The sequence below is a fragment of the Mesitornis unicolor genome, unplaced genomic scaffold, assembly GCF_000695765.1.
Source record: "Mesitornis unicolor isolate BGI_N332 unplaced genomic scaffold, ASM69576v1 scaffold28483, whole genome shotgun sequence".
Lineage (NCBI taxonomy): Eukaryota > Metazoa > Chordata > Aves > Mesitornithiformes > Mesitornithidae > Mesitornis > Mesitornis unicolor.
Genome location: NW_010174510.1, coordinates 63,447 through 77,083, shown reverse-complemented (window position 1 = coordinate 77,083; position 13,637 = coordinate 63,447). Strand labels below are relative to the sequence as shown.

At 38.8% G+C, this 13,637-nt stretch overlaps 1 protein-coding gene across 1 annotated transcript in view; it reads left to right on the top strand.

Moving 5' to 3' along the window:
* Nucleotides 1–1,196: 1,196 nt before the first annotated feature.
* The window catches only part of LOC104538031 (BDNF/NT-3 growth factors receptor-like), a 73,626-nt gene continuing 61,185 nt past the window's right edge, over nt 1,197–13,637 (top strand). Inside the window, exons 1-4 of the mRNA XM_010181078.1 lie at nt 1,197–1,271; nt 1,509–1,580; nt 9,008–9,076; nt 12,171–12,325. Of these exons, the coding sequence (XP_010179380.1) occupies nt 12,211–12,325 (115 nt within the window). The 5' untranslated portion in view covers nt 1,197–1,271; nt 1,509–1,580; nt 9,008–9,076; nt 12,171–12,210. The remainder of the gene's footprint in view (nt 1,272–1,508; nt 1,581–9,007; nt 9,077–12,170; nt 12,326–13,637) is intronic.

The window sequence follows — 13,637 nt, the reverse complement described above, 5'->3', positions numbered from 1 at the left end:
GCGCCCACTCATAGGTGAAGTCTCCAGAGTTGCTGCAAGAGGGTCCAGCTTTTATACAGTTGAAAAAATAAAAATTTTGAAAAACTCAAATGTGGAAACATCTGGTTTCACCCCCACCTGTTGGATGCCACCCAAAGCCTGACCAGGGCTCAAGGAGGAACCCAAAGGAGTTTCTCTGTTAATTTTGATTTTGATCATATATTTCTCAACAAAGCCAGAAGTCTGGTTTCACAACCTTGTAGTATGCTTTAAAAAAGATCTTTCTGCTGGTTACTGTTTTAAGCAGCAAGTGTTAGATCTGGTGATTATGGTCACACTGTCTGCTGATGGCTGTCACACAAAAAGCGTTATATCTGCTGATTATTGTTACACAATAAGCATTACAACAAAGCGTTACAGATTGGCATCAATATATATATATTCACAATTCATCAATATATATATATTCACATTGAAATAGCAAAATAGAGATAAATACTACATTGCATGTGTGATCGATACTGTGCATATTAGATACATTGTTAGGTTGTGAGATTCATCTAGAGGTCAACTTTGGTTCAGGGCCTGTTGTTCAGGCCTCAGTACTTCAAATGGTCTGCTATGATTGTTGCTCTTCTCTTAATTTCTCTTTTTCTGTTTATGTAACATCATGAAGTACAGCCTCTCTTTCCTCAATTTTCTTATTGTCACAGTTCGTCAATAGAACTGAAACTACTTTGGTATAGGGAGAAAATAAGTTTAACAAGTGATTGTTAACAACATAAGAGAAAGACAAGGGCAGTCTGATCTCCCCTCAGTGTAAGTGAAGGGAGCTCCCTGCCACCATTAAAGTTGGTCCTTTTGCTGTTGTGAAATCCATGAGGTAGGGAAGTGTGTCCTGGAAAACTATCACACTGTAATGCAGCTTTATTTACTGTACCTTCAGAATGACTTCCTTCTTTGATGAACAAGGCTTCATTTCCTCTGTGTAAAACTCAACTTTTTCTCCTCCAGCCCTGTCCCACAAAGTACCATTAAAATGATGGGCAAGGTTTTAAGGAGCACTTATGCTGTGCAGATGCTCTAACTAGATCTGAGTGTTAATTGCAATAGGTTAGCAATCACTGCTGACTCAGACATCGGTGCTTGATCTCTAAACAATCAAAGCGATGGAAGAATCCACTCTGATACTTTTTTCTGTCTTGCTTTTTCAACAGTTACATCGCAAACCAGCGAAGATTAGAAAGCATCAATGACAATGAAGTTGGATTTTATGTTGGACTTAAAAATCTGTGAGTATATGAGATCCATATTTTATAAAGCTATTTTTAAAAAAATTCTTTTATAGAAATGCGTAGAGACCTCATCAGAGTGTCAGCCTAGCTTTGTGTGTTATAGAGGACAGTTGTAGATCTTGAGGTTCAGCCTTGTTAAGATTTCATCCATGCCCTTATTTTAATCAGTATTACGATTATGCTTTCCATTGTTTTTTAAATTAAATGTTTCAATAGTTTTATGTATTTTCACAGGACCGTAGTGGATTCAGGCTTAAGATTTGTGTCCCGTCATGCATTTGTGAAAAATGTCAATCTACAATACATGTGAGTAAGGATAGCATCTACTTTCTAAGTCAAGACTACCATACTCATGTTAATTTATTTTATTGTTAATTTATTTGTCTCTTTTACTATTTCCTTCATATAAGATGTTTTAACAAGACAGACTTAAAATGGTCTTCTGTCATTAATTGACCCTGAATAAGATATGTATGGTAAGGAACTGACAGAACGTAAGAACATAATGTGGGATGGCAAAAAAGACCATCCAGTTCATTATCCTGTCTCTAACAATGCACTCTGGCTGTGCATTTTGTGGTAAGTAGTGTAGCACAAATTCCTCCTTTCTCAGCTGAGTGAGTTGGTGCCAAGGGTATGATGTTCACACTATACATCATGCCCAGTGACAAGGGTTTGACTAGCTCTAGTGTGATTCAGTGGGCTGAACAGGTTTTAGCAGCTGCAGTGCAGTAGATGCATGCATGAAGCACATCTCACGTGATCTGACCTGTGTGCGTGCCCAGAGACTGTGGCAAGACTGTGGCTTGAGTCGTGCAGATGATCAGAAGATTCCCTTTGGAAGCTCACTCAGGATCTGAACTGATGCACCCAAAGAAGAATATAAGAATGTGGTTACTTTCACACCCAAGTGCAGTTTGTGGTTCATGGGCTTCAGGAAGCAGAGTTGGTGCCTGTGCAGGTGTTTGACTGTGTTTTTCTGGATTACCTGCACTTCAGATTTAGCAAAGGTTGAACTGATCAAAATTCTTTATAAAGGTGCAGAGAAAAATGATCGGCTAAAATGGAAGACTTTGTTTCTTTTTAGTACATGTCCCGAAAGGACTGTAGTGCCTTTTGGTGGAACAGACATGGAGTAGCTTACTTTGCTACTTAGATAGGAAACAGTGGATCTAGACCTACAAAACACTGAGATCATGTGAAGGGTTCAATTCCTCACAAGTACCCTCTTTTAGCCAAATATGTGTTTTCATTCTATCCATCTTTGTTAGATATACTTAGCACTTCACTCCTTGCTTTTGTTAAAGTCCTAATAAGATCAGGAAGACAAAAGGCCAAGCCTTGGGCTTGTAAGATACTTCTTTGCAATATGGAAGAACTGTTGAAATGAGCACAGGACTGATTGCTTTGCTAATGAAATGGAATCACTTTCTGCACCTGTGTTTTTCAAAGAATGGCAATTATTTCATGTAAGGAAGTGGACATTAATGTCCATGTCTGCCTAAACAGTAACTGCTGTCCTTGATGTACAACAGTCACTGGAGCAGTGTAAACCAGATCTTGTCAGCCTGTGAGGCTTTCATATACTTCGTATAGTCATTAATAAATTAAACAGTTTTTACTGTAATCAGTTGGTGATATAAAGGAAATATCTTCTAGATTGAATTTGTATGTTAACCTGTGTAACAATTGCTCAATGAATTATAGTTGTAAAAGATGAAATTCCATAAAGCAAAGTGCATATGCTTTATGGGGTCATATTTGCAGTGAAAGATTTAGTGGCTGTACTGGGACACAATCTCAGCATAATGTGGCAGAACAAAGCAAATTCAGTCTGTGATCAAAAGGGATTTTGCGTTAGATTTTTACATCTTTTCCCATTACCTTAGCTGCTAGGAAGGCATCTATCAGAATACTGTATACAGATAAAGACACTGAATCTACGCATCTTGAAGAATACTACAGAGAAGAGCAACAGAGCTATAAGGAGCTTGTAAAGCAAATAATTTAAAGAAACTCAGAGGCTGAGAATGTTCAGTCCAATAAAGAGAAGATTGAAAGGAGTATATATTTCTTTATATTTGAAAGAAGAGCAATTATGATGAGGAAGGCAATTGGTTATCTCCATGACCATGAGTACAGATTTAGAAATAATGTGTTTAATTTGGAGCAATGTAAACAGAGGTTTGGAAGACCTTCCCAGCTGTATGGGCGAATAGACACTGCAAAAGGTAACTAAGACAATTGTTGGAATCCTCTTGATAGTTTTTTTTTGCCAGATTCCTTAGGGAAATGGGATTAATGTGGTCACAAATTGTCTGTGTCCCCAGTGGTTACCTCTAACCAAAACTTATACAAGTGACCATTGGACAGAACAGGGAGACCATATTGAGAGTTTCCACTTAAGGGAAAAGTATAATTGTGCATATATGACCTGCACTACAGAATCCACATGAACAAGTTGTCTTTAAAATACTTCAGCCACAGGAAGAGCTTCAGGTGGAGCACAGAGTCAAATGTGGAATATGTATCTGTTGGTAAGCAGGCTTTACTAGATCTGTGGTTCATGAAGCTGCTTGTTAAAAACAAATTAAGCTGACTGACATCTGTTTGGTTGATGTACATGGAGTTGTGACCCAGAATACTTAAGTTATGAACCAGAAGCTTATTCAGTCTCGTACTGTGTTTTCTTTTGGTGGGAATTTAGTAATGTTAACATAACACAGAATAAGCCTGGATAAGATGGAAAATATTAAGTGGCACCACCTGCTCTGTATGCACATGACAAAACAGTAAGTATGGAGACATTTTTGCTGAGGCAGATCTATTATCTCTGCAAAAAATGCATTTGTGTGTTTTCTCTGGGAAGTCTTGGTGCACACTAAAATATTTCTGAAAGCCCCAGTTGAATCACTGCTGCTTGTCATCAGTAATAAGACTCCTGTTGACTGCGCTGGGAATGAAGTACAGCCCCTGTTGTGTTTGGGACAGTGAAAACTATTAAGAGCTGAAATAATTTCACTTTGCAAGAGTAACCTCTGAGAGAGATCTTTGAGAAGTCTTGCATTTTATTTTGAAACAACACTTTGTTACTATCCCATAAAGAAAATAAAAACTCCAAACACTTTTCTGAAGACTGATGTAACTGTATAAGCTTTAATTTTGCTAGTCATACAAAAATACTTTGATGTAGTTATTATATGAACGTAGTAGTTATTTTATGAATCATGTAAGAGTATCAGATTATAAGGAACTTATTAACACATATTTCCTTGAGCCCTTTTTTGTCATTACCTAATATTCTTATGAAAACTTCTGTAGCCCAGATATCTTTCTAGAGTTATGTGTGATGAGAAGATTTGAGTAATAACATAAACAACAGGAAAATAAATGCTATAACGGGTATTACTTAAATGCAATTAATAGCCTTGCTTATCTAATTCTGGTATTCTCATTGACCTTTGACTCAAATGAAACAACAGTTGGATTTAATGAGCTATTAAACAGCCTTAGTTTAGTAGTGCTGTAATTTATAAGCTTATCTACTGCTAACAGTAATTTTAATGGACCTGTGTAATATACATGCATGGTGTGCTGTGGATACCTTTAAACATAAAAATACATTTCACAGCTAGTGTGTATTTCCAGTAAGTTAAAAAATAGCTATTCTTGCCAGTCTGTGTATAATTGTGTTGCTGAACCATAGGTTTGTGAGTGTAGTTTACATACAGCTCCAGGTATTAGGATGTGCTTGTATCTCCACACTGTTCAGGTTTAGGTAAGGCAGCGAAATTATGCCACTTGAGACCTTGCTCAGATTTTGTCCTTGCTTGCATGCAGAGCTGGCTCCAGCTGTAGGCAGAGCAGGCATTTGCCTGTGGAGGGAGACTGAGTGTAGCAAAATGACCATTTCTTCACTTCTTCCCCCCAGTTCTCCTTCAGTCTTTTCCCTCTTCCTCGCCTCCTCTTGCTAGGAGTGTTGTAGGCAGCAGAGCTATGCCTGTGTTGCTAGCTATGTGAATATTTATGTGACTATTTATGCAGCTTCTCAGGCTGCTTTTGCAGTCCTCACATTGCCACAGGTTTGCTTTTAGCTGAATTAGGGCTAGTTTAATATGAACTTGATATTTGTATGTAAAATACGGGCACACATTTGACTGAATGTGGTTTTTTCTCCTTAGTTATAGCTTTGAAGCCAGTCTGTGTACTCCAAGCTGCGCTTTTTTTTTTTTAAATGAAAAAAAAGGCTTTAGTACCCTAGTTGGGTCTTCTTTGGGCTGCCGACCATGATTTTTTTGTGTATAGTTGAATTGGGGAACTAATTTATATTCTCTTTCCATGGAAGTGGAATTGTGGTCCTAAACTACTCCATAAGAAACCTGGTAGTGTGTTTTTTCACTTAACATGAATTAAAAAGACTGCAACAAGCATCTCTATAACCAATACAAAGTGCTCAGTTTATGAAAATTGCATGAAACATTAAATTTATGGTCAAATTGGTTCAATATGCTTCAATTTATGGTCATCTAAGATGATGAATCTGTAACAGTAATCTGAAAAATTTCTATTAAATTCGTTGTCAACTTGGAAATCTTTAAAGTGCTAAACTACATGGGAGAAAAGGTTACAGTCTTGGAAGCATTAGAAGTTTCAACACATGATCAAGAATATAGCACAGGATTTTTTAATTTCTTTTTGTACCATTTTTATTTCCTTTTCTTGGTGTGAATCAAGCAGAACTGGTAAAAATCTGAAAAGACAAAGCTATCAAGATACTTTTGATTTTTCAAAACTGCAGTTGTTAAAAACAAAATAATGACTCTTTATTCTTCTCATAGTTTTACTTAAATTGTCAGATTTTTTTTGCTCTCTCATGTGGGATCATTCATACCTGCACAAAGTTTTCAGAAAGTAATGTATCTGGTGACATTTAGGCAGGAAGTCTGGCTCATGAATCTAAACAGGTAAGGGCTATTCTTCTGCCTCAAGGTTTGCAATAATCCTCCTCTACCAGGGAGAGATTATGGAGTGGTTCATCTTAAGTGTGCTCACACAGCATGTGCAGGAGCACCAGGGGATCAGGCCCAGTCAGCGCAGGTTCTTGAAAGGCAGACCTTATTGCCCTCTACAACTACCTGAAAGGAGGCTGTAGTGAAGTGTGTGTTGGTCTCTTCTTCCAAGTAACTAGTGATAGGATGAGATGAAATGGCCTCTTGTTGCGCCAGGGGAGTTTTAGACTGGATATTAGGAAAATTTTTTTCTTTATTGAAAAGAGTGGTCAAACATTGGAACAGGCTGCCCAGGGTGGAGTGACCATCCCAGGAGGGGTTCAAGAAGCACATGGATGTGGCACTTGAGGACATGGTTTAGTGGGCATGGGGGTGTTGGGTTGATGATGGGACTTGATGATCTTAGAGGTCTTTTCCACTCTTAATGATTCTGTGATTCTATGAAAAGCAATGACTGGCCTGAGGCTGAATGACAAGAAGATTTAGCTTTGACAGCACGTAATTCTCACAATCTGCTGCCTGATAGAGTTCATAGCTCTGAAGCAGGCAGCTCAGCAACTCATGAAGAGATGAGATGAGTTAGATGACCAAGAGTATGTTGAGCAAGGAAACATGCAAACAGCCAGAAGGAAATCTTTAGGAAAGATGGGACTTCAGTCCTGCCTGTGGGGTAGGTGGGTTGTTATGTCCATGCTGGGTAGCTAGCAGTAAACACTCTCCCAGAACCAGTCTGTATGTATTTAAGATATTATTGAAAATTTTATTTTTAAGGTGTTATTTTCTTAAAAGAAAAAAGAGAAATACTATCTCAAAGGATGACTGGGGCTCTTATGTATGATATTTGTGGCCTATTTTCAGATTTGTATTGTGATACTTTAGCATTTAGAAGATATTGGTGGTAAAGGGTTTCAAAACCCCTTCGTTTTGCCTTAGTCTGGAATGGAAGCTTGAACCTGGCTCTCCCATTAGGGTGCCAGGGAAGATGACACAAAATGGTATGTCTTCATCTGGATAGAGATTTCTCTGATGATGATGGCATCGTATGGTTAGGAAGTTCTTATATCGGAGAGCAAGGTCCTCTATTGTGTGGAAGCCAGGAGTCAAAGCTGGTCATCACACAACCTGCAGTATGTTGCCTCCCACTAGAGTAGTGAGTGGCATGGGCACCTGTCTTCAGGTAAAGCCCACTGTATATATCGTTCTTTTGGGAAAGGTGGGATTTACTTTTTGTGCAGGTAAGAGAAGCAGGTGCATGCCGTGTTTCATAATACCACAGGGGCATCTGCATGTGCTGCTTGCCTGTGTCAGAACTGGAGGGGTTCTGCACAGTGAGTGAAGAGTTGCCCACGGAGAGATGTGGCTTGATGTACTTCACACTGCCTTGGTGCTGGGGACAAAGCCTATCTATATGAGGATTCAGCTTCTTTCAGCCTCCCAACATACGGCTTATACATATTAGGAAAAAAATAGTAGTGGCAGTTTTTACTTAAGCGTAACTTCTGTCCTACATGCAAATTGTACTGTAATCTTGATGTATCTGATCAGGGTCCATGAGGTATTTCCACCAGCATCTTTCATAGGGCAGGCTGGTTCACCTGACTAATTAAAGAGTAGTTCAACTGTTTTGTTCTCACACATTAGGACTAATCTGTTTATAAGCTTCAGGCTGTTGACAGAAGGAATCAATGAGGAAATATAATACATAAAATCTCTTAAAGATTCTGTTCTAAACATTTGTAGAAGTTCCAAAATATAATTTCTCTGAGAATTATCTTGTACTCAGAGATCAAGGACTGAAAGCTTAGGAAGTAAACATGGTGTTCCTTAGTCAGGGGTAAAAAAAAAGGTTTCAATTGTTGGTTTTAAGAATGCAATGCAACTTTAACTGTGAAGCCCCTATGGCACCTTTATAGTACCGTATAAAACTCATGTGGTATTTTGGCTCATAACACTGATTTGCACTGTATTGCTGGCAGTTACTCAGTTTATAGCTCTTGCTGTCTTTAACTGGTGGACTGATAAGGCTGTAGAAAACCAGCATTTCTTTGTTTTGGTGTAGAGAAAGCAGTTTTGTAAGCCTGGGAGGAGAGAACTATTTCTGATTCAGATGGACATTTCTTTGCTCTGTTTAATGGGAGAGGACCTTTCACTTAATTACCACTGGAAACCTTAAATGCTTAATTGTCATAAAAAGCCCAATATAGGCATTTTACAGTTTTCCTTTTGATCTTCCATGTGGGTGCATAGGGTACATGCAATTTGAAAAGAGTAACTGAAAGGCTCTAATGTGAATGTGTCCTAGCATGTGAGGAGGGCTTATGTGAGTACAAAGTTTGGTGCAGCATCAAAGAAAGAGATGTACCCATTTCACTTATGAATAAATTGAGCATGTAATTAACACCTGGACTTTACAAAATACTTTTGAAACACAGTTAAATCTGCTTCTTTTCTGCAGTGAATGGAAGTGCTAAAAGTGAAAATATTGACCCCTGCTGAGTTTGGTTTTGAATTTATTTGTCTTTAGATGCAGACTGGATTCAAACCCTTGAAACTCATCAAGCCATAAAACGAGCCTGAGCACCATTTCTTTTCAACTGAAGTCAAAGGAATAATGGCTTTTTAGAGCTGATTTGAGTTCTTAATTTTTAAAAAAAAAACAACAACTGTATTTTCAGTGTAAGAAGCAGCAATTCTAATTAATGCAATCTTTCTCTTTTCCTATAGCAATCTATCCAGAAACAAACTCTCAAGTTTGTCCAAGAAGCCTTTTCGCCATCTTGGTTTGTCTGATCTGTAAGTTGTTGTTTCTTAAAATAAAGTTTATTTTTACTGGAATGGAAGAACAATACTTTGAAGTTTGTTATGTTGAAGGTAGAGTTCCATCAATGATTAGGAGTGAAATTCTGATCCAAAGAAAGCAGCAATGCTGGACACTTAAATACAGAGAGATTTTCATTTCAGGGTTTCAAGAAGGTCAAGTGTATGTTTTACAACAATGTAAAGGTCACAACTGCCTCCTCCCTTCAGCTTTAAAATGTGTTATTGTGAGATTACTTCACACAAAACTACTAATCTTTGTATTAAATATTCAAGCTGGTGAAAATACAGCCTGCTACTGTACTTCAAAGGAAGACTCTCATATTCTTGGATTGGCCCCCCAGATGCTATGCTTATGGTTGACTGTTGAAGAGTATTTTTATTTTCTCAAATTCTTTGAGTTGCATTGTGCTTTATATAATCATTTCGTAATGCAGCACTATATTTGTTGGTTGTTTCACTATTATGTTTTCATCCTCTGATCTAGCAAGCAGAATTTCTGCACTGGTATAGATGCTAAAATTTTGGTCATTTTGTGCATTCTTTGATAATGTGTGGGACTGCAGAGAGCCTGCAGGAGCTTTGGAAGGGCTGAGGCTGCAGAGGAGAGGGAGATTGCTCTCCCAGAGCTCAGGGCAGAGTCAGAAGTTGTCTAAAATGCCAGTCCAAGAACTGTAACACCAGCCTTGCAATCCTCAATGTTGTCTGTTGGACTTCAGCATGTGAGAAGTAAAGTGAGCATATCCTAGTGTCACAGAAAGAGGTTATGCCCCTTAGTTGGTAATTAAGTTGGTATAATCACCTTCTTTACAGCCCAGGGAACATAGCTCACTGGAATTTTCTTTCGTAACTTGGCGGTCACTGAGCACTCTGATGGAGACACAAGTTAGTTGCAGAGCACTCCCAGCGCTGTATGCCCTCTATAGGTCTGTTGATTGTGAAGGCCTTGTTTCTTCATATGCTGCACCTAGTCTCTGCCAAAAAGCCATTGTTAGCTTGGCTGTAGGTTCTATGTTTTGTAGTCGTCATGACCTTAAAAAAATAGATACAGGACTCAGGCTGGTGCCTGAAGCTTGGGCATCTCCTAGTTTTTTCTAAGCAGTTAGTGGAGAAACTGAGTCAGTTTTGAGGAGGGTACAAGATTGAGGTAGAGTGTTATGCACCTATCAAAGAGTTACAGCATAGAGATAGAGGAACTAAAGTTCCACAAACAGAGATTGCGATGAACTGAGATAAACGGATGTAGGTTTTTTTTTAGTGTGAGGGAGAGTGAGTGAGGGAAGCAGAGCCTGAAGGGAAGAAAACCAGTGATAAGATTAGTGTCAGTTGAACAATTCTATTGATAAATGGCTAAAACAGGTGGAAAATGAGAAAGAGGAGAGAAAGAAGAGTATTAGAAGGGGAATCTGAGAAGAGAATGATGCTATAAATAGCTTCTGAGGTGATTCCTCTAAATCTGAGAAACAAGTGTCCTGTTGTTTGCAACTCTTGTAAATCAAAACATAAAGGGATGGAAATCTCAGGATAGGGTGAATCAGGAGATACTCACTAGGTATTGTTGAGGAGGAGATACCACTTCGAAAAATTGCTAGCTGCAGCTGTAAAATTACAGCAACTAGATAAAGACATGTAATTTACTTCCACTAGGTCAGATTCTTTCTTACACACAAGTGTATGTAGAGGGCCATCATGCCTCTGTCTATCATCCTACCTATGATGTGCCTAACTCCCTTGATAGGTTTAACACAAAATAAAACAGGGAAAGAAAGGAACTGCTCAGCCACTGGTCAAGGGAAATTTCTCTTTTACAGTGAAGTTATACGATGAAACAGATGATGGGAAGTAAATCTTGCTGTTTTGAAAATGCATGTTGTAGGTTTTGACCCAAGGGATCCTAATGTTCATACTCTTGTCTTGCACAAGCAATTCTTGTCCAGGCTGTGGTGGTGTTGAAGTCCAGCAGATGACTTCTGTGAATACAAATTGCTCCTTCAGAGACTTGCGAAAATGATCTCTGCAGCTGTTAATCATCAAAGAACTGCAGATGGCTTTTGGGGAAACAAGTTATAGCTCTGATAAGCTGAGGCTTTCATGATTTGCACACTTCATGTCCTCAGGAGGCATTTATGAGCCTAGAGTCTGTGAGCAACTTGAGCTTAGTTTCTGTACATCAAAAATACCCATGAAGTTTTGTTAAGGACAATTGTTCTTGTAGTGAAATGCCTTAAAACAGTCACTTGCACGTGCTTTATTTGATGGGGTCTATACCTACAGTAGAAAAAAATAACCATGGGTCACTTCTTACACTGATACTGCGATATTTCTGTTTGTATTTTACTTGAGCGCTATTGAATTACATTGTTGTGTAGTTTTATTAAATATTAAAAGTAGAGTTTGGTAAGTTTGCTAACCTGTGGTTTAAACTCCATGCAGCATACCATATAACTAGATGATACATTTCTGTTTCAGGGACATTTTTTCAGTTAATGTTTCTCAGTGACACTACCTAGAGTTTTACTGTGAGATTTTCTAAAGTACTGTAGTGGATGAATTTTGAATGTTAGGTAAAAACCTTTTCTGTGGTTAGAGTTTGTTAGAGCTTGCCTGTAATCCACAACTGTTTGACTCTATAGAGAATTTACCGTCTCACAGCGGTAAACCATTTTTGGTCATGATCTTTCTGAGCTAAGTGAGCAGAGATTCAGGTGTAGAAGAGAGGAATTCTGATCTCTGCTTGACTCTCATGAGATAGAATGGAGCTTGATGGAAAGGCCAGTTGTCTGGATTTACACCAGTGAATTGGAGACAGTAATTGAGCTCCCTTTGTGAGCTGTCTGATGCAGGACAGTCTGGATCTTGGTACAAAGAGAGCTTCATTTTCTACATGAAAACCATTATCCACTTGCAGCTTGCGTTGCACTGAAGTTACTAAAGTTGCATGCCATGTCCTTCTTAAGGGTTCAACTTCTACTTTCACCCAGCTGAGTGATTGGAGTCCCTCTACGCCCTTTTTTCTTCCTATGTGCATGACACATTCTTCATTCTAAATTAATTGTGTTTTTTGCTATAGGATATTGGTGGACAATCCGTTCAAGTGTTCCTGTGAAATTATGTGGATCAAGAAATTTCAAGAGACCAAGTTTTACACAGAAACTCAGGATTTATATTGCATAGATGACAACAACAAGAGGACAGCCTTGCTGGATATGAAGGTCCCAAACTGTGGTAATACTCTTTTGACATTAAATTACTGCTAAATTACTGTAAGACAGGAAAAACAAACATGTTTTTTTACAAAGTGCCTATCAGGATGACAACAGCACTGCTAAAGGAAAAGGTTTCCACATTAACCACTTAGTGGTCTTTCCCACATGGAATGATTCTGAGATCTTCACTTAAAGCTTTTTTTTTTTTTCTCCTTGATCCTATAAGAAGATACCATTATTCGAGTTCAGAAAAACAGAACACTGATTATAGACAACACACAAGAATTATATAAAATGCATATGCCTTTGTTAAGCTAAATAGTAGTGCTTCCAAGCTTAACAGACACAAAATCTTACCTCCTTGATTTTTTTTGGAGTATTTATGGTTAATGAAGTTGTTATTTTCCTTCAAAAGTACAAACTGTAGAGCTAGAACCGTGGGAAGAAAATTCAGAAGAACTGCCTGCTAACAGAAACAAGTTAGCAATAGCTCTGTTCATCACACATGTAAATCTCAGTAGTTGTAAAGGCTATGCGAAAGAGTCTTAACAAGCTTATATCTGAAGCATTCTGCATTCAGTTAGCTGAGTTTTGTTTTCAGTTAACTTATATGGATCTGAAGATAGTGGAAGAATGATGTAACAATACAGCCTTTTTTGTATAGAACTGTGCTGCCAATAGATGGTTCTGGGACAGCTGGTGAAAGGTTTCGCCCACTAGTTGAAGAGATTTCTCCTTCTCTGTGTATGAGGGGCAGAGCCTGGGTATTAGTGGCACATTGTGAGACCTGTGGAGTCTGGAGTTTCCTCTGCAGAGTGGGGATCTGTGGTGCCCAGCAGCAGGCAGGTAAGAAGGAAAGGGAGCAAGGAAATCCTTATGGAGGGTTGATTTGGATTGGGAAAGCTGTAAGTGACAGCAGATAGCAAAAGGAACACAAAGATGATACATTTTCTTCTTCCTCCTTTGCCCATTAAGTGTCCTTTTTTCAACTGCCTATGTGGAGGGTGGGACACCCTCTGATAGCAGCTGCCAGCAAGGAGCAGCCACAAAGGGGACCTGTTGCAGACTCCACTTGTGTGGTGTTTAATGGCAGTAATGCATTTTATGGCCATGTATCATACAGTTGGGTCTTGTGTCCAGCTTCCTGCTGCGGGCAGGCCATTCATGACAAAAATGTTGCTAGTGTCTGGTGCAATCAAGAGAAAAGCAGCCTGTTTAGGCAGTCTTGTGTCCTGCACAGTTGGCCTTGTGTGCTTCAGGATCTGATTTGCTTGAAGTAGGAGGTGTTACCAAGCTGAGCTAGACAGACCCAACCTTTTGCTCCAGCTGGA